The sequence below is a fragment of the Giraffa tippelskirchi genome, chromosome 11, assembly GCF_054371585.1.
Source record: "Giraffa tippelskirchi isolate mGirTip1 chromosome 11, T2T-mGirTip1v1.2.pri, whole genome shotgun sequence".
Taxonomy (NCBI): Eukaryota; Metazoa; Chordata; class Mammalia; order Artiodactyla; family Giraffidae; genus Giraffa; species Giraffa tippelskirchi.
This window is the reverse complement of record NC_137285.1, coordinates 9,578,194-9,605,179: the sequence shown is the minus strand read 5'-3', so window position 1 is coordinate 9,605,179 and position 26,986 is coordinate 9,578,194. Positions and strand designations below refer to the sequence as shown.

Sequence of the window (26,986 nt, the reverse complement as noted above, 5' to 3'; positions counted from 1 at the left end):
TACTGGAGTGGGTTGCCATGCCCTCCTCCAAGGGATCTTCCTGACCCAGGTATCAAACCCCCATCTCTTATGTCTGCTGCATTGGCAAATGGGTTCTTTACCACTAGTGCCACCTGGGAATTAGAAGTGCATTATTTAGCTTACAAATATTTGAGGCTTTTCCATAGTTTTAGTTTTGGTGTGGAGGACATACTTTGTATCGTTTCAGTATTTTTTCACTATCTTACTGCTCAGACTATAGTGTATCCTGGTAAGTGTTCTTCATGCACTTGGAAGGAGTATCTATTCTGCTATTGCTGGGTGGAATGTTCTATAAATGTTAATTAGGTCAAGGAGTTTGATTGCATTAAATCTTCTATGTCCTTTCTCATTTTCTATCTACTTGGTCTAAAGATTAGTGAGGGAGGGATATTGAAATTTCAACCATACATGTGGGTTAGACTATTTTTCTTATTTGTTTGCTTCTGCTTCAAATATTTTGAAGTTTTACTATTAGTTACATAAACATTTAGGATTATTATGTACTTCAGATAAATGAACCAATTTATTATTATGGAGGGATCTGCTTTAGTCTCAATAATATTCCTTGTCTTGAAATCTATTTTCATATTACTATAGCCACTCCATCTTTCTAATGATTGGTGTTAACATGATGTTAAGCTTTTTAATCTTTTATGTTAATCTTTTAATGTTAACCTTTTAATCTTTAGGTCTTGATGCTTAAAGTTGGTTTCTCAAAAGTAGCATATAATTGAACCTTGCTTTTAAAATCCCATCTGAGAACTTCTGCCTTTTAATTGGGGTGTTAAAATGTAAATAGTCCAAGTGAATATTTATGTTTCGTTATATATCCACTCTCCTGCATCGTGTTTCCTATTTGCCTCGTTTCTTCTTTCAGATTATTTTTATGATTCCATTGTCTCCTTCACTGGCTGACTTTGTTTCTCGAGGATTTACAATATGCCTCTTTATCACAGTTTATTTTCAAATAATATATTACCTGATATGTAATACAAGAATGCTGATGCTCCTCTCTTTGAACCTTGCGTGATAGCTATCATACATTCTTTTTATTATGAACCTCACATCTTACTGCTTTTGCTTGAAGCCATCAGTTATTATCTCTATCTTCCATAAAAGTAATTATTTCTACTTAAGTAGTTAGGACAGAGGAAAATAAAACAACTGGAAGACAACGAAGGGGAGCATCTCAAGATTGTTAGAGGCTCATTTCCTTAGCGCTCTCACCTGGTGGCGCAGAGGGTAAAGCATCTGCCTGCAATGCGGGAGACCCGCGTTCGATCCCTGAGTTGGGAAGATCCCCTGGAGAAGGACATGGCAACCCACTCCAAGTATTCTTGCCTAGAGAATCCCATGGACAGAGGAGCCTGGTAGGCTACAGTTCACGGGGTCGCAAAGAGTCGGACACGACTGAGCAACTTCACTTTAGTATTATACTTGATAAGGTCAGTGTGATGTATTAGCATTGGGAGGACATGCTCACCCCCAGACTTACATGATAATCAGACAAGTTTTCCTGAGCCTGTGAACTCACGATGATATTCCTCAGGCTGCACATTATCCATCTGCCTGAGAGTCAAGATCTGCTGGCACTAATAAATCTCAACCGTCCAGCAAGGTCTGGTCTAGTGGTCATAGGTGATTGTATTGTGTGTTCCCTTCAAGGTCCATTCATGTGTCACAGATGGCACAATATCACTTTTTTTTTTATAGCGGAGTAGTATTCCACTGTGTATCATATTTTTAAATTCTTTCACCATCAATGGACACAGGTTGTTACAGGTAGATTAACTCAGGAACAGCCAAAGAGACAGACACGTAGGGTACTGTATGGGGAAGGGCACACATTTTATGCAAGTCATAGGTATTTCATCTTTATACACTACACAACACAGAGTGTCTACCAGACGACGTAAAATTTTTTGCTCAGTTATATGCATGAAAGAAACTGAGAAAAGCCTTTTTTATATTTAATCCACACATTTACTGTTGCCAGTTTTATTATGCATTGCTCCATAACGAATTACCCCATAGCTTAGTGACTTAATGCAGTAAATGTTAATTGTCTTCCAGTTTCTGTGAGTCAGGAATCCAGAATTGGTGTGGTGATCCTGGCTTGTGGTTTCGTGTGAGATTACAGTGAAAATATTGGCCAGGGCTGAGTCGTTTGAAGGTCTGACTCAGGCTGGAGGATCTGCTCCAAGATTTCACATCACAGCCCTTTGATACAGCTCCTCCCCTGTATGAATGACCCAGAAGAGTAAGATGGAGGGGGCCTTTTTGGGTAAGTTTAGATATAATTCTCATATAATTCACCCTTTAAAAGTATACAATTCAGTAGTTTTTTTTTTAGTATAGTCACAAAGTTGTGGGATATTTCTTATAATTGCAACCTTGTTTCCTCATATAATGTGGCATTTCTATCTTGTTGCTTTCAAGATTTTCAATTTTTAGATTCTATAATCATTAAGTTTGATTATGAAGTCTCTGGGTATGGGTTTCTTTGTATTTATCCTATCTGTGGTTTGCTGTGATTCTTGAACTATCCCCCAATTTGGGAAAATTCAGCCATTCATCTTTAAAAAAAAAATGCCCCTATTCTCTTCTCATCCTGGGACTACAATCATGTCTATGTTAGGACTGATGTTGGGCTTACCTGGTGGCTCAGTTGGTAAAGAATCTGCCTGCAATGCAAGAAACCTGGGTTCGATGCTTGGGTCGGGAAGATCCCCTGGAGAAGGGAATGGCAACCCACTCCAGTATTCTTGCCTGGAGAATCCCAAGGACAGAGGAGCCTGGCAGGCTACAGTCCAAAGGGTAGCGAAGAGTTGGACACATCTGAGCAACTAACACTCTCACTTTAGACTGATGTTAGATGTTTATGTTAGATCAATGAGACCGATGTTTACAATCTTTTTTCTCTCATTAATTTTTTTAATTGGAGTATAGTTGTCTTACAGTGTTGTATTACTTTCTGCTGTACAGCAAACTGAATTACTTATACATTATCTCCACTTTTTAAAAAGATTTCCTTCCCATATAGGTCATTGCAGAGTACTGAGTAGAGTTCCCTGTGCTGTAACAGCAGGTCTTTATTATCTATTTTATATACACTAGTGTGTATATGGGGAGAAGAAAATGGCAACCCACTCCAGTATTCTTGCCTGGAGAATCCCATGGACAGAGGAGCCTGGTGGGCTGCCGTTTGTGGGGTTGCACAGAGTTGGACACGGCTGAAGTGACTTAGCAGCAGTGTGTATATGTTAATCCCAATCTCCCAATTTATTCCTCCCCCAACTCTGGTAACTGTGTTTGTTTCTATATCTGTGACTATTTGTCCTGTAAGTAAGTTCATGTGTACCCTTTTGTTAAGATTCCCCCTATAGGTGACATATGATATTTATCTTTCTCTGGCTTACTTCACTCAGTATAACCTCTAGGTCCATCCATGTTGCTGCTAATGAATAGTAATAGTTGATTTAAAACTTTTGAGTGTTAATATTAACATCTGGGTCATCTCAAAGTCAACTTCCATTAATAGCCTTTTCCCTGGAGTATGGATCTGGTTTTTTTTTCATATGTACAATGATTCTGAATTACAGCCTGGCTATTGTTAATAATACACTGTAGAAACTCTTTCTATATATTTTTTCAACATGAATCAGCCATAGGTGTGTCTATGCATGTCCCCTCCCTCTCCCACCTCCCTCTCCTGAAGAATACTTTTCAGGTAGGCAGTCAACTGGGCTGAACTCAGACTTCATACTCGGGCTCCTCTGTGGTGGGCGGCCGCCGGCGCCTTCCCTTCAGTCCTTTTAGCCGCTTGGAGTCTGCTCTGCGGCTGTGTACTTACAGACCATAGTGTTGGGCACAGTTTATGCACAGGCTGTGGGGCTCCCCCTCTCATTTCTGGGATTTACTCCCTCACTGTGCTGGGGCCATTTCAAACCTTTTCCTTTGGTCATTGAAGCCAGAGTTTTAAATAACCCACATAGTGCCCCTTGGGGCCTGGCTTCAGGCAAAAAGCCATAAAAGTGGGCACTAACTTGGTGCCATTCACTTCCATCTGTCAGCTCCCCTCCAGTTTCTCCTGAGTTTGGTTGTCCTATGCTGCCTTAAGGTTGCTTCTGTATTTTGTTGAGAATTTATAGCTGTCATTTGTGGGAGGGTTAGATGAAACAGTTCTTCCATCATTAGCAGAAGCAGAAGCTTCTCCATTGCTTTTCAAAAGGTATTTTTGGTATTTCATCTTATTTTTAGCAGGAGGATTGGTCTGAATTACAGCCCACCATTACTGGCGATCAGAACAGCAGCTGACAGTTGTTTTCATTTATTTTTATGGTTGGCTGTTTTAATGACAGCAAGGAGGAACACTGAAGTCTGGTTGTGGCTTGCCAGGAGGCATGTGTCCTGGTCCCTGTGTGAGGCAGTAAGTGCCCTAGCTTAGTGAGTAGTAGTTTATGTTGCTACAGCCTTCCGGGGAGGGAGGCAGGCCTGCACACCCCTGTGGGCAGCAGCTGCGCCAGCGTAAGGCTCGGGCAACCAGACCCCAGCTCCTCCCTGCCTAAGAGGGTCAGTGGTTCCCCCACTTCCAGTAGGAAGTTGTTGGCAATGTCCTCTGTTTACAGAAACTTTAAGCCAAACAAAACGCGGGTGTGACTACCTTCTGATAATGAGCGCAGGCTCTGGAGGCAAGAAGATCTGAGGCAAATAAGCTACCATGAACCTCCTTGTCTGTTATAACATGGGTAATAAAATCTGCCCTGCCTATACTGTATTGTAAGATGTTACTACAAGTCTGAGATGACTGACCACCACTCTGGCCCACAGTGTGGAATACAGACTGGATTTGGATCTGGGAAGACAAGGACAGAGGTGGCTGTAACAGCCCTGGATTCCTATGGGCAGTGGTTAGACTGAAAACGTCTCTGAGACAGCAGAGGGTGTGATGACTTCTCTGTATTTCCTGAGGGTGGGGGGCTATGAGGAGGTCTGTGATGGAAGGAAGGACAGTGGTGAAGGCCACAGGCCTGTGTTTAGTTTACTCTGCCACTTACCAGGTGCTGACCTCAGATGAGTCCTCTGCAAACTGGTGACAGTGGTAGCACCTACCTCAGGGGACCCCTGTGTGCTGCTGGTGTGTGGCTCTCAACTCCAAACTTCCCCGTGTCTGATCTGACCCCCGTTCTATGCCTCAGGGCTCTCTCTGGATCACGGCTATGGTCCTTCTCCTTGCTTCACATCCGACCCAAATTTGCTAAGCTGTGTCTGCAGCCAAATTATCAAGAGACGTGTTGGGCAGGGCTGGGGACAAAGGCGAGAACCTTTGGGATAACAGGGTCATTCAACTAGTTAGTTATTTCATCTGCTTCATCAATGATACCCCAGATGCCCCATTTCCCCACCTTAACCTAGAGGACAGAGTCTCTTCCAAATGCTTTGTTGACATCTTTTATTAAGAGTGGACTTTTTGAGAAAAGACAGTCTATTCAACAGTGGTACTGGGAAAACTGGGCAGCTATATGTGAAAGAATGAAATTAGAACACTTCCTAACACCATACACAAAAATAAACTCAAAATGGATTGAAGACCTAAATGTAAGGTCAGATACTATAAAACTTTTAGAGGAAAACATAGAACACTCTTTGACATAAATCACAGCCAAGATCTTTTTCGATCTACCGCCAAAAGCAAAAACAAAAATAATAAGGACCTAATTAAACTTAAAAGCTTTTGCACAGCAACTAAAATCCTAAACAAAACAAAGACAGCCCTCAAATGGGAGAAAATTATTTGCAAACAAAGCAACTGACAAGGGTGTAATCTCCAAAATATACAAACAGCTTGTGCAACTCAATATATAAAAAAAAAAAATGGGCAGAAGATCTAAATAGACATTTCTCCAAAGAAGACATTTAGATGGGCCAAAAGACACACAAGAAGATGCTCAATGTCACCAATTCTTACAGAAATGCAAATCAAAACTACAATGAGGTTATCACCTCACACCAGTCAGAATGGCCATCATAAAAAGTCTACAAACAATAAAATGCTGGAGAGGGAGAGGAGAAAAGGGAAGCCCCCTACACTGTTGGTGGGAAAGGTAAATTAGTACAGGCACTATGGAGAACTGTCTGGAGGTTCCTTAGGAAACTAAAACCAGAACTACTGTATGACCCAGTAATCCCACTCCTGGGGATGTTATCGGGAGAAAACCACAATCTGAAAGGATACATGCGCCCCAATGTACATTACAGCACTGTTTACAACAGACAAGATATGGAAGCAACCTAGGCGTCCACTGACAGATGAATGGATAAAGACGACGTGGTACATATACAACAGAACATCACTCAGCCATAAAAACGAACGAAATAACGCCATCTGCAGCGCTATGGATGGACCTAGAGAGTGTCATACAGAGTGAAGTGAAGTCAGAAAGGTAAGGTATAATAGTGCTTATATGTGGAATCTAGAAAAATGGTACAAATGACTTAATGGCAAAGCAGAAAGAGTCACAGGTGTAGAGAACAAACTTAAGTTATCAAGGGGGAAGGAGAGGCAGATGAACTGGTCGATCACAACTGACCTATATCCACTACTATGTATAAAACAGACAACTAACGAGAACTTACTGTCTAGCACAGGGACCTCTGCTCAATGCTCTGTAGTGACCTAAATCAGAAGGAAACCCAAGAACGAGCGGATACGTGTATATATACACATGTAACTGATTCACTTTGCCGTAGAGCAGAAACTAACACCACTGTAAAGCAACCGTGCTCCAATAAAAATTAATATTAAAAGAGAGTAGACTGCAACCTCTCCCTAGCCTGGTCTCTGTTTTTCCCATCTGTGGACTGACCTGAGCCAAGAGGCTTACGATGACACTGCTCTTTATTTGCAAACAGGCTGGGAGTTTGGTCCATTGAGTCTTCTGTTGCAAAGGGTGTTTAAGAAAAGCTTTCAGGTTTAAGACCCATGATGACTGACTGGGACCTTTACAGTGGAACAGTTACCTTTTCCCTCAAAATAGGCAGATCTGTAAAGTACAACAACGTAAGAGGGCCTAGACAGCATTTATTATGAAAAAAGATAATCAAAAGGAGAGAAAAATGTCAACATTGGACAAAAATATGTCAATATTGGTTTGTTTGCAGAATTTGGTCAGAGGCTGATAATTATGCTCGGCTTTAAGCCCCACAATGTGAAGGATCCATTTGGCAGACCTGGCCCCAGTTGAGTTCCTGCCAGGACAAGTCCAGGACCCCTCGCAGGCCCCCTAGGTCCTGTTGTGAGGACACTCCCTGCTTCTGCTGTAAGCAATCTGCTCAGACCGGGCTGCAGAACTATTAAGGCCTGAGGTGACCTCTTACGAAAGGGCTCAAGGAAGGCCCTCAGGGCTGCTCCTCAAACCTGACCAGGGTGGCCCCTGGGCCCTTCCCCAGAGGAGCTGTGGTGGCGGACACGCGTCCAGGCACCCCAGGACATGCGGACGTGGGGCACCTCTACTCAGGCTCACTCACACCCCCTCTCTGCACCAGGTCCTCCAGCGTGTCCAGGAGAATGTCAAGACCCTGGAATGGCCTAGGCTTATGGCAGCGGCCCTGCTGTCGATCCAGCCACCACTGAGGTCTGAAAGCCGAGACGAGGAAAGAGGGGGCTTTCACCCCTCAACAAGGGAAGGGCAACCACCTTCCTCAGTGACGAGCTGGAAGTATTACAGAAGCTGTGGTCATCTGAATAATGGAAGTGTGTCTGTTTAAATCTGATTTTTAAAAACTGTAACTCCATGAAGACTGGCAAATTGTCCATGGAGTACACGAAAAACTCAATAAACCTGGATGATGCCTAACATTCTTGCGATACTTCAAATAGAGCCTCTTTATTCCCATTCCAGACTGAGAAACTAAGGCTCCAAAGAGCTCTGTCATCAAGGAAGGTCCTGTGTGGCCGTGAGGGCCACGTGCTGCCAGGTGCCTTGACACACAGAACCTTGTGGGAGCGATTCTCTGACCTGTCACTGTTGAGTACAGTTTGTATGAATATATCCCCCAAGGCTTTAAATGCCATTTCTAAGCTTTCATCCTGATGCTGGGAAAGATCGAAGGCAACAGGAGAAGAGGGTGGCAGAGGATGCATCACCGACTCAATGGACAGGAGTTTGAGCAAACTCCGGGAGATGGTGAGGGACAGGGAAGCCTGGGGGGCTTCAGTTCATGGGGTCGCAGAGAGTCGGATGCAACTGAGCGACTGAACAACAACAACATGCTTTCATCCCAATCTTTTGAGCTTTAGTTACTCTACTGACTAGAGTGGGACTCCCTATCTTTTCCTTATCTTAGTTTTGGCAACTAACTGTTTTCAAGTCAGAAGCCAGAGTCACCTTCTAGCTCCCACCCTCTGCATCCACCGTGGCACCAAGTTCCGTCTGTTCTTCCCACCCCAAGAGCCCAGGCCTACTGGTAGAAGAGCTCAGTGAAGGACAAAGACAGGCAGGGAGACCCAGCAGGTGACACTGAACGATGCAGACCCAGAACGCACCTGTGGCAGCACTGTTCCTGCCGTCGCGCAGCTGGCGAGGCCGTGACTTGCCTGCGAACACACCATCAGCTCAGAGGCCAGGGCCGCTCCTCCCGCACGACCGGGTCCTCCATCTCCTCTACTGAAGCCAGGTTTCTGCCCTCCCCTGTGAGCCTGCATGGCTGGGCACAGCTACCCTACACTCGGGGGGAAAAAACTGAAAACAAGCCACAACGCTGACCCAAAGTGTGCAGAAATCCACTGCCTACGACAGAAAAGGTTCGGCTGCCGCAAGTTAGTGCATAAGCTTGCCACGCCTGGGAGGATCCAGTGAACTCTCCTTGGAAGGCTGACACGTAACCTGCCTGGGGTGAGGCCCCCGGAACCCCGGGGGCTGGAATGCTGGCCGGGGGGGGCGGGGAGCCCTGCCCTGTGCTGTCCTCTGCCTTTGTCCTTTGGACACTCACTTCCTGCCTCTCATTCCTCACAAGACAGAAGTCTGCGCCCACTGCCTGGCAGACCTCCTAACTCCCCTCAGCCTCCCCACTCCTCTGTCTTCCTGGGGCTCAGTGGGCACTGGAAGAAGCCCAGGCACCCCGTGCCCCCACCTCAGGACCCTCAGAGCCTCTGTTCATTTGGGAACCAGCGGAAGTCTTCACAGGTTCTACCCAACAGGGGGTGGACTTCCTGGATGTTAAGAAACTGACCAGGCAGAATCCATCTCTCAGCCGGAGTCCTCCACGTCCATCTCCACTAACTTGGGTATCTAAGAGTGCCACTGCACAGCCAAGGGTCACCGCTGAAGAGCGCCACACCAAGTGAGATTTCCACAGCGAACCACGCGCCACTGAGATAAGACACCTGTTGACCGCCGGCTCTGAGCAGTAAGACATCCAAGCTGGGCTCGGCGCCGCGTTCAGTGGGCAGGGAGACACTTTGGCCCAGTGCTGGCCTGTGTCTGTCAGGACAGAGGAGCACTCCCGACCCTGCTTCCAACCTCCTCCTGGCTGGCACACCCAGCCCTGTGGATTGGCATTCCTGGCCAGGCCCCTGCTGTTTACAGCCAGGCCCACAGTTGCACACAGAGAGCTATGGCTGCAGACCCACCTCACGGGGGGATGCCCACCACCTCACCTGCCTCACGCGTCAGGTGAGCTGAAGCAAGGCTGGCATTAGACCATGAGGGTGGGATCAGGGTATCTGGTTCTGTTCAAGGAGCACCTAGTGACTGACACAGCTTCAACTGAAATGTAACTGAAATACCTCAAACAGAGGCAAAGGGCGTTGAATTCCAAGGAAAAGGTTGGGGAGGACACAAGTCATGGCTGACAGTCCCGGGAGAGCTCCATACACCAAAGGCTGGATTCCAAACCTGGAGAAGTTAAGACCTCACAAGTGGAAAGCAGTGTGTAAACTGTATGGGAATAGAAAAGGATTTCTGGATTAAAAAAAGTCTCTTACCTGGCTTATCCCTCGGAGAAGGGGAGGGCCCAGGTTCTGCTTCTAGAGTCACAACTCTTCAGTACAAACTTCTGTGGCAGGTTCACACTGGTGTTAGAAGCCCTGGTTCCTGAAGTGATTCCATCGCTGGAAACTGCCAAAGCAATGGGACTGAGTGAAGGAAGGAGGCTGTCCAGGCCCCTGTGCGCTGGAGGACCAGAAGCTGAGCGGGTTGGTCTCCTTCTCAGCCTGTCCTGTCAGGCTGGCCTCTGTGGAGGAGGAGAACTGCATAGCTGTACAGTACATTCACGTATGTACCAGACTGCTACATTCCGAGGCTGTGACACATGTCAGATGCTACAAAACGCAAACATCTGCGAATGACGCTGGATCTGGCTGGCAGTAACATGAGCACTGCTATGCAGACATGGCAGATTCTATTTTTAACACTTTATTGGCAAAACAGAGCTCCCCTCCCTCCACCCTCACAGAGAACTAGTCCTTTTGTTTTTCTTGCGGGTAACATAACTTACCTGCTTAACCAATGCCTGTGCTGGCATGCTACAAAGGCAGTTCACACAGTAGCCTACGGCACCCCGGCACAGTCCCCCCCGTTTAAACTGCTCCTACACAGCGAACTGTGTAGTTGTCTTATTCAGGAAAGGCGTAAATGGTGGTAATATTAATGGGATGTGCTAGGCTTTGGATAAACTGCTGTCGTGTCTCCATTAGCTCAAATTAGAAAGAAGAAAGTGACTGCATGTTAGCAGGAGTTCCAACATGCAGACTCGTTGCACAAAAAACATCCCCAGTCTTGGGGGGTGGGGGGCAGTCCATGATGGAACTTTGTCAACATCCCTTGCCTACTTAATGCAAGAGACTTCTTAGACAGAAAACCCCAAGACTCAAAGAGTATCTGAGAAACCAGGAAAAGTAAGACCAGGACATAAGTGTATCAAGCAAGGCTGAGAGGGAGGCTGGAAGGAGAAACTGGAAGCACGCACTTTAACAGCACCCCGCTCCCCACCTTTCCCTGTCAGAAGACCACACCACCTCCAGAACCGGGCAAGTTCTCGTGTGGCTCCTGGGCTTAATTTAAAACAAAAGAAACATTTGTGGTCACTCTGCCAAAGTTTTAAGTGCTCTGCAGACTACAGCTGGTATCTGAATTACATTCAGGAGTCCTGCATGGGTATTCCCCCCACTAAACCTGCACAGGAATGATGACAGAAATTTACCTTCTGTCTGGAATTTAGTTTTGTAATGAAAAGTCAAAAAATGAAAATGACCAACTGCCAGGAGGTTATTTTTGACTATGGTCAGCACTTGCCCTTAATCAGGGTCATTGTGGAAGAGTCCCCCCACCTCTCACCCCGCCCCTTGGTTAGCCATCAGCATCCTTGAGGGCTTAAGGAAGAGGGCCAGCTCCTCAGCAGGGGTCGCATGCGTGTACTCCCGGTCTCCGCTGAATCCAGAGGCTGCTGGGAGCTGTGTGGACAGCAGAAGCCTCCATCCTGGGATGTGTGCAGGATGAACCATAGCTGCAGGGGACACCACCGGTCTCCTGGACGGGCTGAGCAGGTAGGTGGTGACAGGAGCTCCACTTGGTACCAACACCCAAAAGTGAAGGTGAGGTAACAAAGGCTAGAAAGGAGGCACTTATTAAAAAAAAAACCAACAAAACAAAACCCAACAAAACCACAACAAAACCACCAAACAGCCTTCAGCAGGACTGAAGACACGGAGGAATGCAGTACACTGACAGCCATGTGCACCGCCGGCCTGTGAATGCCACACACCGCGACCTCCGGCCAAAGGGCCCCCAGCGCCCCCGTTTCTACACAGGTCACCTGCCTCAGGGAGAGCCCAGGACGGTGGGCCCCTCTCCAGCCTGTGCTCTCAGGTGTATAGGCCCATCCCCGGCTTCTCTCGATCCAGATGACGGGCAACTCCCCCATCAGTCCGTGGACGCCACTCACACTAGTCACCACCTGGATGCTGGCCCCCCCAGTCGAGGCCACAGTCGCAAGCTCAGGCCGCGATTCCTGCAACGGAGGGCCCGTCTCTGGGGGGGCGTTTGACATTTGTCCCCGGTACCCAGCTGTCACCACAGGGAAACCAAGACTGTAATCACAACAGCAAGGACAGGCTCGTGTTGCTTTTTTCCTTTTTTTTTCTTAAAGGAGTGAGGGCATGGAAAATACAGCACACCAATGAAACAAAAGGCCAAAAAAAAAATACAAAAAAAATAGAAAATAGAAAAATGTATTTACAAGTAGTACATTACTATGATCAGAAAGCACAAAGACACCTGCTGCTATAATACATGCATTGGTTCAAGAAGAAACTACTGAAAACCCTGCGAGGAAGAAGCCTGTAAAAACAAAACAAAACAAAGGAACGGGTCAGAAAGTTTTAACTTTTCATCCCTAATTTGCGTGTAGCATATCTGATCAAAACCAGATGAGAGTCCCCTATAGTCCATGAGTCTATCAGTACAAATACTATACTGGTTTTTAACTGCACGTTCAGTTGTGGAGGGAGAGACAGCAGCTTGTCTGTATACAAGGAAGCCAGCGTGAACTGCTCTACATGCTAGAAGTTACAGCAAGCCCCTGTCTGCTACACAGCATGAGCTTAGCGGGTTTTAATTTCTGTTTATCCATATATATATCTATGTGCACGTGGGTGTGTATGTACGTATAAAAACCGTGCCCTCGTTCACTGCCAACACGACGTCTGGGTGGACATGAACTCATTACAACAAATTCTTATGTGTATGTTGTAAGAAGTCACTCAATGTCTGTGGATTTAATAAGTCACTTCACACCACAGAAAATATTTAATAAATCCAAAAAAAGGAAAGAAGAATATAACGACAGAAGAGCTTCTGTCTCAGTTCTCCGAAACTGAGTCCCCCATGGGAAACTGGTCCCAAAGTTCTTGAGGGTTCACTGAAGAAACCAGTTTGCTAAGGTTTTCATCCTTTTAGTGTTCAAAGGTACAGAACAACTCCTTGCCGTTGTCAGTTTCAACAGTCACATCTCCGTCCCCCACAGGTAACAGTCTGGTGCAGATCCATAAAAGTGGGGGAGGGAGGAGCACTGGGGGGGTGGGGGAGGACCTGTCACTCCAGGAGGGGCTCCACCTCTCCGGCGGCAGGAAGAGAAGGAACCAAGCAGGCTCCAGCACCTCACTCCTGAAAATGCAACATCTGGGCACACAGCAGTCCTTACACAGGTGCATCTCCGAGTACCAGACCAGCTCTAAGAGGAAACAAACCACACATCGACAGAGGACTGAGAGGCCATTCTAGTCGCCCGCTGTGATCCATCATACTTCCAGGAATCGGGAGCTGCTGGACTTGGAGTGGAATGGCTCAGACCACATTCGCCGTAGGTCACCCTGGGAAAGACAAAACTTCAGCCACATGTTTCAGATCGAGGCACACCTATCTATGTACAAGCCCTTCCTGACTCCTGACCTCAGAGCAGATTGATTCTGTGCAGAATCAAAGAACATTCACATTTTACTCATTGAAAAGTAACCTCCCAGTTCTTTGAACAACTCGCTAAAAGGGCTCTTGGCCCCTCCTGAGCAGGAAAGGGCTCTGACTCTGTCCTGGGGGTAAGTTCAACCACTTGTGAGTCAGATGATCCAGGCTCATACTTAACCTCTGTGTTTGCTTCCTCGTCTGTAAAATGTGGGTGATAGTATAAACCTTGTAAATCAGATAAGGCCCTGAGGTTTTACATGTTTTATTTGCAAACTTTAATGCAGAGTACTAAAAGAGCTATTAGGTGGCAATAGCACGCTGCTTTAAAGAGAAACAGGAAGTCTCTGCAGCAGAGTTTTAGGGAGTTCAGTTAACTAATCCGTGACTAGGTGTTGGGTCTAACTCATCAGTATTTTCAGCCAACGGCTGTTAACAATCTGGAAGAGGCTGCTAACAGCAGGTTAGCAAAAACAAAATCCACCCAAATACACACACACACACACACACACACACACACACAAAGATCCCAAGATCAAGAGCTCAGGGTCTGAAGCAAGGGGAATTCCTAGCCAAGTCCAGGGTCAATGCCATATTATTGCTTTCACTGGCTTATAACTGCCTCCCTCACCTTTAAATAGGCCATCGTGAGGAGTGGCAATAAGGTAAATGGCACCAAGTAGAGAAGGGCAGGCTGGGCTGCTCGGTGAATTCGAGACGCCACAGTCGCAGTGAGCAGACCTGTGGGGAGAGAAACGCTGGTGAGTAACTCCGAGCAGCCAGCAGAGGGAGGAGAACCTGTTACCTGACGTCTTCGTGGCGCGGTCCTGAGACTGTACGGCTCTAATGTGACAATCCCTCCAGTGGTAGGGAGTGGCATCCCTAGCTTGAGCAGGCAAAGAAACAGGGAGCAGCACAGCTTTTTAAAAACGTAGAATTCCAAGGACCTGTAAGTGGCCCAAGTCCCTGGTTCCAGGCCTCATTTCAGCCCCAAGTGTGCCTGGTCTCCCCGCCTCCTATATATATGATGATGACAGGTGCGTGGACGTGCTAAGTTGCATCAGTCGTATCCGACTCTTTGTGACCCCATGGACTGTGGTCCGCCAGGCTCCTCTGTCCATGGGATTCTCCAGGCAAGAATACTGGAGTGGGTTGCCATGTCCTCCTCCAGGAGATCTTCCCAACTCAGGATGGAACCCGCATCTCTAATGTCTCCTGAATTGGCAGGTGGGCTCTTTACCACTAGTGCCACTGGGAAGCTGGATGACGAGAGACTTGGAGGCAGACGACCTGGGTTCAAGTTCTAACTCTGCTGCTTATGACAGCCATGTGACCTTGCACATCTCTGAGCCTCAGGGAAGTGGCCCTGCCCCACTGGGAGCTGCTGGAGTGGAAATGAGCGCAGGCCTAGGAAAGCGCCATGGAACTGTGCAGCACTCCCTCAGCAGGAGGCACCGAGGGGAGCAAGGTGCTCCTCTCCGCTCGCCGTCGCAGCTCCTGCAGGGCAGACATACAATGGTCTCTTCCTGTCCCGCCAAGACAGAGCTGGCTAGAGAAACACTAGCCAAGGGAGAGTCCAGGTCAGAGGTGACGGAAATGTCAGAGCAGATGAAGGGAAATATCTGTCAAACAGCACAGGAAATAAACATGACATCCATTAAACTCATGCTGAAGATGTAATTAAGCACACACACTGCTCCATCGCCGTGGGGTAGGTGTTCTCAGCTCTGAGGCCTGACCACACCTCAGGCTCGGGGGTTTCTTTTCCCTTTGTGGTTGTTTATAACAACTAGAGTGACTGCTCTTCTTCCTCCAGCATCTGTAGCTGCAAGATCTGGGTTAACTCCAGGGCTTGGAGGACAGTCAGGGAGGGGATCGTATGCAGTCTCCCCGGTCCTCTTACCTACAAAGTATCCGATCAGGGTGCAGTGAAAGTAGGAAACCTTCTGCATGCGCCCGGAGATGTTGGCGGGTCCGGGGGCACCGCAGGAGTCACCGTTGGCTTGCTTCTTGTAGTTGTCGTAACGCAGGACAAAGCACAACAGGAGTCCAGGCATCACAATGTCTCCAATGCCCAACATAGAGAAGTGGCTGCCCGTGGAGCTGGAATGCGGTGTCACACATCAGGGGTTCGCCCTCTACAGCCCCACTCCTCCTCCTGCTCAAGGCCTGATGGCAATCGCTACTGGTCTAACAGCACTAGCTGTTAGAGGAGTGTGGAGACTGGACGCACTAGGGCACTGGAGGAATGGCTGACAGCAGCCAGCGCCCCAGGACAGCGCCACCTAAGTGGGTGCTGAAGCGTCTGCGTAGTGCTGCTGCCTCTAGAGGTGTCAACTCACCATGAGTCACGCATTCACTGCTGGGATTTCCAGTAAGCACCCGACTACTACCAGACATGGGAGATGAAAGCAGCACGTTAATTTTTCTAAGATTATAGTTCCAGGGACTCTGTAATTTTAGCATTAACACATTTTTACAAATGTCTGAAAAGTTAAAAAAAAAGACCCAGATCCTCTTGTTAATTCCCTCTAGCCAACTTTAAACTGCGGTACAGCAGTAACGTATGGCTGCTTGATAACATTAATCAATTATTAAAAAGCTGCACCCACATCACTTAATGACCCATCTCTGAAAGTTGTCAGTACTCCCGTCCTGTCATCTGTAAGGTGGAGATGATTCACAACCCTTTCCTGGTCCAGCATCAGAATGCTGCTGACGACAACAAAGTGGGGACCAGAGGGGCAGAGGAGGGCGGGGTCCTCGCCCTCCCGAGACAAGGCCACCAGTCCTACCTGGGGAAGACCAGTTTTCCAGGCAGAGACAGGCGCGGGACATCGCGCCCAACGTTGGGCCCCAGGTGGAGCTTCCGGGATAGGACGTCAAGGGGATTGTCAGCCGGCTGCGTGGCCACCTTCACCATGACGTTGCTATTAAAGATGTAGGCGGAGAAAAACACCTGCCAGGGGAGAGTCACCTTTACCAGAGGGAGCTGGAGGCACCCCGATCTCAGCACCAGCCCTCTTTGTTCCTGAGAGCAGAGTCTCAGGACTGCAGCATCAGGCTTTTCAGACTGCACGCTTCGAGGAGAGAGAAGATCTCTGCTCTCACGTGTGTTGCAGATTTCTTCTCTCCACACCCAGAGAGGGAGCCCTGAGCGCAGAGCTGGCCTTGCTCCAGGGTGGAGAGCCTTGCTCCTCTCCAGGGTAGAGACATGTGCTCCCTCCTCACCCAAGAGTCACCCGCGGACTCTCTACTCTGACAAGTCTCCATGCACACAGGCCTGCTCCTCTTCCAACACGTGCAGTGCCGGCCCGGAGGAGTGGTCTTGGACAGGAGGTACCCTGGCCAGCAGACTTGAGGTATTCAGAGTACATTTTCGGAGTGAATATTCTAATCAGACCCAAAGGAGAGCAGCAGCTCTGGGGAAACTCACCCAGAAGACATCGTAGATGAGAAGCCCTGAGAGAAGCAGGCAGGAAACCTTGAGGCTGGGCAGCCGGACGAAGGCAATCATGGCAACACAGAGACCCATGGCCAGGGCTGGGGAGGAGACGGCGGTCAGAGCAGAGCACAGGCACAGCCTCTCTCCATACGTTATTCAGCTCGGAAACCTAACAGAGCTTTTTAAGTCCCTCAGCCCTAAGCCCCAGGTGAGGTGTTTACATTCCACTAGTGCAACGTGCCCACCTCAGCCCATTCTGATCTCCTGGTATTTGGGAAAACCCCTTTCCTCATGCTGGAGATGGTGGTCAACTAAGACCTATGGGGCTGTTTTGAATGATAAAGCTCTAGGCCAAGCCCAGCTCTTCCAGCTCTGTCTCCTGCCTCCCCCACTACTTTACTGCATTGCCCTCACTCCTTTAAAGCCACATCCTAGACCACATCTTCTTCACTTCCTTAAGGACACGGTTCCAGTCAAGTCACTCCTTCATGCTCATCCTCCCCACCTGGGGCTAAATAAAGGGGACAAGACAGAACTGCTCAATGACAGGGTTTTTCATGACTCCACACAATGTCATCCTATGGCTCATCTTCAAAGCAAGACACCCTGTGTTCCTTTTCAACTTATCACAACCTTCCTCACGCACACACAGGCTGCTGCTACCATCTGGGGTGCTCCTCTTTACCGTCACTGCACACCTCGGTCAGGAATCCCCACACTTCCTGCTCTGCTGTGTGTATCTGTTCCTGTTTTCTCTCTCCCCCACTTACACTCTTCACTGCCCTTGTCAAAAATCAGTTCACATCATCCCCTGCCTCAAGTCTCTGTGATGGATCACCTCTGACTGAGGAGGCACGACTCACCCACAGAACGGTGCTATGCCGCAGGGGCCTGGCCTCAAGTCTCCTCTTGCATTCCTATTCCTCCACCGGCTCCTTCTCTCTGTCTGAGTTGAGCGATAACCTCCTTCCAACCATGCCAACCAAGTCTCCCCACCAGACTCTCAAGTTCCATGTTTGAAGAGGCAGCATGCATCCCATCTGACTACTTCAGAGAAGGTTCTCGGTACAAGGATGTTCAATGACGATAATCAGTCCCACCAACCAAACAGCACCACCAGCTGGTCACAGCCCCGAAACACACTCTGATATTCATCCAGCTGGCCTTTCTTCTTCCTTCTTTCATTCAAGTCATCCTTAAAAAAATCTTACCTGCTCTTCTGGGCTCTTCTAAGGAATAGAGGTGATACCTTTCCCTCACTGCATGCTGCCTGAGAAAACCCAAGACTTTCCCTAATAGATTTACCAACAAACTTAACTTCTGGTTAAATGTAAATTAATCAAAAATGTTAGGGAGGTAAATTATTAATCTCTGCCATTTAGTGATAATTATTTTTAATATACTATTGATAGAATCTCAATCACCTTCTCTTTCTCAACCAGGAGGGCCAGGAACAAAGAAAAGGACACCAAGCCAAGCTGCCATGTTCTCGAAAAGGATTGTGTAACCTGGAAGGTCTTAAGCAGTGCTCACATCTAAGACAAAGGCTTCTGGAAAGCTAATCTGGATGTGGACCAAGCGCCAGAGTCTAGCATTTCAAAACAAAAAAAAGGTCAATTGCTAGATTCTGGGATTGAGCATTTTCTAATCCTAGGTGAACACAAGTGCTATAAAATGAGACATCTATCTGTCAGGGCTCTTCTAGTCCCTGAACTGCTCAGGGGAAGTAGAGTATGAACCTGGCTCAATGGTCCTTGAACATGAGGAATGTGTGTACAAGATTCATCAGCCTTTGCAAACATACCACACCACTTATTGGTCAAATTCTTTCAAGTCCTTCCAAATTTAAAAGGTTAATTTGTTAAGAGTAGGAAACTGAGTAGGTAAAAAAGAAGCTATAGATTTAGTTCAAGAAGTACCTTTTTAATATTACTGCTTCTCAGTGTAACTCTGAAAACAAGCTTCATGCCTCACCCTTTAAAATAACCACATTTATCATTCTGTTTTCACTGTAAATTAACTTCAAAGAACAAGATTTAAATGATAAAAATGCTCATTTAAAAGAAATCCACATTATCGCTACCTACAAAATGATACCTAATTCTGCACAGCAGTCTGGAAGGATAGTTTGCATGTCAGGGGAGAACATATTTCAGAATGTTACAGACGCGTGGCTAGCAAGCTAGCTTTTCTGTAACAGCAGAAAACAAGTCACATACACATCAAACAATGAGATATATGAGAAACAAACAACTAAAAGCTCAAAGACTCTCTCTTTTTGGGGGGGGGGGTGGAAACTGTAAGCTTGGTCACAAGGACAATTTAACCAGTATAACCAGTAAGAGATCCTTATCATTTGGGGAAGTAGCAAAAATGATAGAAAATGATATAAGTTTACAAGTTAGGGCCACTAAGGGTTTGGGGAGCCTAGATGAACACTCAAAAAAATTTCAACTATTAGGTACATTGCACAATGGAAATTTGTTTCTGATCTTGGTCTCTGGGAAAATAAAGCTTGCCCTTTAAGGCCGATTTGTACTGACTCTAGTCTAGAGGCAAGAATCCCGTGGTGAGATGTCCCCTGTAGAACAGGTCCCTGTAGAACACCGTGTGAAGAGCTGCTGCCCCCACTTTCCTACAGACAGTCTAATAGGATTCTCCCCACCCTGCCTGCAACCGTGCGGTGAAGACCATTCAGCTGACTGCTCTCAAAACTGAGCTTCAGATGGCTGTGAAAATCAATTTATCTGGAAAAGAACGTCACCTTCCCTCATGCCAACCTCTTCTTTTTTTAGAGGCACACTACTTTGGTATCTTCCTGTTCTACATAATGCTCGAGGAGAGGAGAGGAGAGAAGAGAATGGAGTATGAAGGACACACTGCTTGCTGTTTTGAGAGGTACCTGATCTTTTAAAAACTGGGTCAGCAGCTTAGTAAACTTCAAATCCTTAGCAAAACCTGTAAAAAGTATTATGTGTGTCCAGTTGTTGTTGAGTCACTCAGTCGTGTCCGACTCCTTTGTGGCCCCATGGACTGTAGCCGGCCAGGCTCCTCTGTCCATGGGATTCTCCAGGCAAGAATACTGGAGTAGGCTGCCATTTCCTTCTCCAGGGGATCTTCCCAACCCAGGGATCAAACTCGTATCTCCTGTGCTGGCAGGCAGATTCTTTACCACTGAGCCACCCGGGAAGCCCCAGTTCCATGGAAGCAGAGCCACCGACAGTCTGGAGTGGGATTACAGAGAGCTTCAGACTACCCAGGGGCTAGAGGCTCCAAGGTTGTTTAAGCATCACCATCACCACACCAACTATGAGTGCCAGGATGGAGACTAACCAGTCCAGGGTAGGTGACTATGGTTCCGAGGTCTAGGTAAAACTGTAGTACTTGGAGCTTTCCTCTGTGTAGATGAACTTAGGGGTGCCATTTATGGGAATGGGTTCTTTCATTTAAGGACATCATCGTAGAACATTTTCTCTTAATATGTAGCTAATAATCATCCAAACTGGCAATTTTATATGGGACTGAAATAATCCAGTTTTGATTTTAACCAATTAACCAACATTCATATCAAGTTTTTGTTCACAAGTAGTAGAGGAGAAATGTCTGTTTGCTTCCTCATCAGGAAGCACTGGACTGGATGAGATTAAAGGGCTATTATCACAAAAGCAGCTGTGAGACTGACTTACTGACACTACTCCAATCATTAACAGGACCAACACTCCTTAATTTTCTACAATACATATTTTAAAGAGAAATTAGGTTCTATTAAAGTCTTTCAAAATCACCTACGTGCTCAATTTCAATACTGCTTTTGGTTAACAAATCAGCCCTTGGAAGGAATCAGGAGTTAATCTTAGGAAAAGTCAAATGCAGGTTAATGGCTACATTAATACTACTAACTTCTAGTCTCTATAAGTTTTTACTCTTCTGCTATAATCTGGCCAAGCCCTACTGTGACTTTGGATGGAATTTCTTCTTCTCAACTTATTATTTATCAACCTTCAGAAGCACTTAAGTTATCAACCAGCAATCCACAAAGATACTGAAAGCACAGATACTTGAATTTGGGAAATTTAGCAGTTCGATAAACCATTTAAAAATTCTAAACACTGCACTTCAGAATGCATATTTATATGCACAGTGGGTATTCAAGTACTGAAGCAAATGATCATAGTTAATTTTTTTTTTTAAATCAGGCAATATATGGCACTACCACAAGAGAGCAAGCCCGTCACTACACAGACTGGGCCTGGTGACTGAGACTGACTTCCTACTGAGTCATTTAAAGCTCTGTATGCAAGTCTGAACGGTAACTTAATCTGCAACGTCAAGGAACCGCTTTTGAGTTCCCATACGTGGTCTATGGTAGGCACTTAAAAAAAAAAAAAGAAACACTCAACAACAAGTATGACAGCAAGTATGTAGAGTCATATCTTAGGCCACAGGTGCGAGGCCTTGTACCACGGCCACAGAAGCGGAGCCCAGAACCAAGGTCACCTCCAAAGCTAACTGAGCCCCTTTGTAACCGCTGCCAAAAGCCCCTGATCATCACTATCAGGCTTCCTGACTCCCAGTTAGGCAAAGATGCCCACTCTAGTAAACACCCTGTAGCGCCCCAACCTGTCACCTAATGCCAACCTTCCGGCAGGAAGTTAACTCTGCCTTCAGGCTATAAAAGTGGCTATTAACTCAGGAATACTGTCAACTCTCCCTGGTCTGTCCAGAGGTCTGCCCACTGTGCTCACAGTGCCCACAGTATCTCTGCTCTTTGTTCTTAATAAACTCTTTCCTTTCTGAGATGCTCTGTGCCTGGAAATTCTTTTCTGACCTGCACCTGGACAGCCTCAAATATATACAAATAAATTATATAAAATCATAAGTATGTATATTTAACGTTTAACAGATTATCACCAGCAGAAACAGCAGTTTGGCTTTAGATGTGCAGTTCTGTGGATGTGAACACGTGCACAGGTGTGCAAAGCCACCCTCACACTCAGCACAGAACAGTGTGTCACCCCCACAGAAGCCCCGTGCCGTTTCTTCACAGCCACACCCTGCTCTGGGCTGAGACGGCACCGAGTGACAGCTCTGATGCAGGTGTGCTGGCCTCCGAGCTGCAGGGACACGGCGCCTGGCAGGAAGAGGAACCCCTCAGACCTGGCAGTGCCTTCAAGGAACTCTGTTCCAAGGTCAGGATTAGCCTTGTGGTTGCTTGGAATGGGTTAGAGGAAGAAGTGCCACCCATATCCATATCTCTGCTTTCCAAATTCCTCCCTTTAAAAAATTCTTTATATCGTGTTGATACACATTACAACATGGATGAGCTACAAACAGCATAGAACTGACTGTAGTATTTCAACTTCCTTCCCTTCTAAAACACCGAAAGAAAGGAAAGGGTGAACAGACTTCGTGGGGCAAGGCAGTTAGATAAAATCTCATGAGATTAGTAAAGTGAACCGTGAAAACGAGAGAAGGACTGAATGAAAAAGGAGGTGAAGATGGTTACAGGGTCTTAAATCAAGAAGAGACTAAAAGCACTTCTCTGAACTTATTTCCTCTTCTGTAAATTAAGAACAACAGTACCTACTTAAAAGAGTTGTTTTTAGGATGACATGAGAAAATCCATGTAAAACACTCAGCAGTGCAATGTTAGCTATTATTACCCTTTATATAATGATATATCATGTATTAATATCAATACACTATTACATATTCCTCATATTTATATATAATATGGATATTATATTACAGTATAATCCCATTTATATTAAGAAAGTACAAAAATTTGTACTCCATTTCTCTCAGTAGCATTATTCACAAGTCAAAAAAGTGAAAACAACTAATGAATGGATAAATAAAATTGATACATCTATAAAATTAAACAATATCTGGCCATAAAAAGGAAGAGAGGAGTAATGATGTATGGCACAACATGGATGAACCTTGAAAACATTATGCTAAGTGAAAGAAGAGACCAAAAAGGTCATGTATGATTTCATTTATGCAAAATGTCCGTAAGAGACAAATTCACAGAAACACAAAGTAGACTAGGGGATATCTGGGGCTGGGGTAGGGAACGGGGAAGTGACTGCTAATGGGTGTGGGTTTTGGAGGGTGGGTGTGAAAAGGCTCTAAAGTGGTGGCTGCCCAACTCCGAACATACTAAAAACTACTGAATTGTATACTTTAAATACATAAATTGTATGATATGTGAATTACATCTCAAAAAAGCTGTTATTAGAAAGTATCTTAAGAGTGGGTAAAAACTGATACAAAACACCATCTCTGGACACCTAATAATTCATGGTAATCAGAGGTGATATATTACTAAAACGCAGAAAGTAGAGGAAGAGAGGACAAATTTAACCATAAATGATATTACAATTTCAACTTGTCACCCCGTACTTACTCACCATCCATAAGAAGCCAATGGCCAGTGAGAACCCAGATGAGGACGAGCATGACAGACAGAGAGAATGACAGTAACTCAGCAGCAGTGAAACGTCCACAGCAACCAAAGGAAATCCTGGAAAACACACAACATTGATTGGACTAACGGACAGTAAATTATGTTCAATAAACAAACTCTCCTTTGGTTCTTCATGATCAGAATTTGTGATGGCCAGATTAAAATAGCAGGCAATATCGATATACCCAGAAATCCAAAATACCCAAATTTCTTTAGAAGAAACTACAGAAAGTTCAGAAGGATTATATTTCTGCACCCATTAGATAATGCACCTTTTATCCCAGCTACCAACATAGGTATTGAGAAGTTTAAAGTGATAATATCAATATTTGAAAAATCTAAATACAGAGAAATTTCTAATTTTTATGAGAAAAACAAAATGAGGAAAGTCAACAATTCAATTCATTAACCAAAGATGAATAAAATTAAGATAGTCCATCTATTTGGTTATCACTAATTCCTGGGAAAATCAGCCACCCCAAGCAACTGATTTCCTAAGAACATACAGCATCTCCATTAGCACAGCATTTTGTTTCCATGAAACAATAGCTTTAGGAGTTAAGCTGTGAACACTAGAATTAAACCTAAGTGGCTAGTACATATTCTAGGTCATCAGAGACAAAAGTGAAAGAATGTCTGAGCCAAGCATTATTTTCATATTCTATTAACTAGTAAAGGGATAAGAAAACTGCTCATCTTTAAATAATCTAAGCAAGGAAGCATACCGCAATGACTCTGACTTCCTAAGATTTGTTTAGATTTCCTCTGCTATGAGAAGGTGCAAAAAGAAGTACCATTTTCCAGTTTTAAAGATCAAACATCTCATTTTCCAGTCTTCTGGCATTTCCGTGCTTCAGTCAATATCAGAAAATGTACTCTTAATATTGCTATCAAGTACAAAGAAAAAAAACATACACACTTATAGTTTAGAGGAAAATCCCAAGTCCTTACTTGTTCTGAGGTGAACAAGGCCTTGTTAAATACTGGCACATCGGGAGAAGAAGAAAAGCAAAAGCTATCGTTGCAAGAACTAGAGAAAGAAAATGTATGGTTAATTTTTTAAATTATGGTTAATTTTTTTGTTGTTTAATGTTTTACTAATCATAAGAAAAATGGCATGACTTATGAAAATAATTATTGCCTACAATACTTTCCTCAACAAGTGCATACAATAATATTAATTAACTAGAGAAAAGAAAAGTACCTTTCTTTAGCATCGCACAGATAACCTCTTTGCATCCCTGATTTGAGGTAGGGGTAGTAGCAATGGCAGGTTTTCTCTTTCTCATCTATCTCAACAAGAAATAATAAACAGCGGGCCAGAGTATGATCTAACAAGGCTAGCATTTTTTTTAATTGATTTATTTTAATTGGAGGCTAATTACTTTACAATACTGAAGGCTAGCATTTTGATGTTTTATATTGATACACATCCACCATCAATCATCTTGAAAACTGATCAGATAGCTGACAGTTGAATTACTGTGATTAGCTCTCAGTGTTTCTATCTGCAGAAAAAAACATGGGTAAGGGTTGCCAACAACCACTCTACCAAACTGGACCTTCTGGTAACTTATCTGACAGGAAGTCACAGCCAAAGCAATTCTGCTCTGGTGCCACAAAGTTCTTGAGTTTTTAACCCTTAGCCTTTCGTCCAGGCTGAGTTGGCGAGTTGGAGCAGATGAAAGAGGTATGAAGTGGTTCAGGGGGGGTGGGGGGAGAAAAAGACAGACTTCGGGAGAAAGAAGACTTAGGAAGAAAAACTTGCATGGGGTGGTGTATAAATCTTAACTGTTGAATGGTGATTTTTAAAAACATTAAAAAATTTCCTTTTAAGCTTAAGACTAGATAGCAGAACTCATTTACCTGCTGTACATATTGTAAAAACTACTTGAACTGAGTCGAAGAAGAAGAACATTACTAGGAGAGACACAGATGCTCCAATTGGAAGGAATAGGGCCTGGGTAGAGTCAATGGTCTGGATACCTGAAAGAGAAAGGGGCATATTAACAGCTTACATAACAGGCTCTGCGCCCATGGATTTAAATACGTTCTCTCATCAAAGTGCAGACGGTTCTAGGGATTAGTACATATGATAAAGAATACCTAGGCCCTCAGATTCTTTCCTAGGAAACGAGACTACCAGCTCCCTGCTGTCCTCACAGCGCCTTCACTATAGCAGGCGCTCGTCTCCTGCTCTGTGCCTGTATGCTATGCTCGTCCAGTGATCCAAGATCACGGTTTCATGTCAAATTCACCTTCTCTAGGAGAATCCCTTACTAACTTGACCCACTGTTGCCCATCTTGGCTTATCTTTCTCTCGAGTCTCTTTGTACATGGATATCAAAATGACTTCACCTCTGGTGCTTACTCTGACCTACTGACAGAAGATGCCGGTTCAGAAGGACTCTGAGGCTATGGTAAAGGTCCATAAGAAAAAGCACCTGCTCCAGGTATAGGGTGGAAAGTGGTATTTGCTGTCTTAGCACTTTATTAACACCTTGGGAGTATTTTGGCCACATTGCCTATGTGACAGCTTGAGTACTAGCTCTTTTTGCATCTTTCAAAATATCTAATAAATGTGAAGTGAATGGTAGGAACCCAGTATCAATCTCTTAATATTATCAAGTCTCCTTACATTCTATAATAAGCATTACTAATTTTCTAGTATAATTCACATACCATAAAACTTACCCATATTAAGTAATTCAGTATTTTTTTTTTGGTAAGTTTATCAAGTGTGAAGCTACCCAGGTGGCACTAGTGGTCAAGAATCCGCCTGCAAACGCAGGAGACATAAGAGACTGAGGTTTGATCCCTGGGTCCGGAAGATCTCCTGGAGGAGGAAATGGTAACCCACTCTAGTATTCTTGCCTGGAGAATCCCATGGACAGAGGAGCCTGGCGGGCTACAGTCCATAAGGTCGCAAAGAGTTGGACACGACTAAAGCGACTTAGCATGCACCAAGGGTGAAAGGATCACTATAATCTAGCTTTAGAATGTCCTCATCTCAAGAAGACCCCTCATGCCGGTGAACTGTTAATTCTCCCTCCCACCCCTTGCCCCAGGAAGCCACTAATCTATCTTCTGTCTCTCTATATTTGTCTTTTTGGAAATTTCATGTAACTGGATTCATAAAATACGTAGTTTTTTTATCTGGCCTTTTTTTTTACTTAACAATGTTTTGATGTGCATCTATGTTGGAACATGTTTCAGTAATTCATTCCTTTTAATAATGAATAGCATTTCACTGCATGGACATACTGTATGTTGTTTATCCCATTAACTAGTTTATTGATCTTTGAGTTGCTTCTACTTTTTGGCTATTATGAATAATGCTGCTGAACACTTGCCATATAAGCATACTTCTGTTTCTTCAAAGCAAACATCCTTTAAAATCTTAAGTACAAGAAGAGATACAACAGTTCTACAAGTACTGCAAGCAGCCATCTTTAAGAGTCACTAAATGAATTTATGATCAACACCTACAAAATTATCAATCTCACCAAAGGACTTAAATGAAGTTATAAGCAGACAAATACCCACCTATCTTGCTTGTCTTTAAGAAAATAAAGAATCTTGGCTGCAAGCTTT

At 45.1% G+C, this 26,986-nt stretch overlaps 1 protein-coding gene and 1 long non-coding RNA gene across 4 annotated transcripts in view; both read right to left on the bottom strand.

Annotated features, from left to right (window-relative positions):
- Positions 1-1,981: 1,981 nt before the first annotated feature.
- LOC145527863 (uncharacterized) lies at positions 1,982-11,199 on the bottom strand. The gene is made up of 2 exons (XR_014069961.1): positions 8,567-11,199; positions 1,982-2,260 (listed from the first exon to the last, which is right to left on the bottom strand). It is a non-coding gene; the product is annotated as an uncharacterized LOC145527863 (long non-coding RNA).
- Positions 11,200-12,234: 1,035 nt separating this feature from the next.
- The window catches only part of SPPL3 (signal peptide peptidase like 3), a 98,302-nt gene continuing 83,550 nt past the window's right edge, over positions 12,235-26,986 (bottom strand). For all 3 annotated transcript variants that reach the window (XM_081546179.1, XM_081546178.1, XM_081546181.1), the window contains 8 exons: positions 25,259-25,378; positions 24,344-24,422; positions 23,337-23,449; positions 16,915-17,021; positions 16,274-16,437; positions 15,382-15,581; positions 14,110-14,219; positions 12,235-13,390 (listed from right to left, as the gene is read on the bottom strand). In XM_081546179.1, coding sequence (XP_081402305.1) covers positions 13,319-13,390; positions 14,110-14,219; positions 15,382-15,581; positions 16,274-16,437; positions 16,915-17,021; positions 23,337-23,449; positions 24,344-24,422; positions 25,259-25,378 — 965 coding nt within the window. In that variant the 3' untranslated portion in view covers positions 12,235-13,318. The remainder of the gene's footprint in view (positions 13,391-14,109; positions 14,220-15,381; positions 15,582-16,273; positions 16,438-16,914; positions 17,022-23,336; positions 23,450-24,343; positions 24,423-25,258; positions 25,379-26,986) is intronic.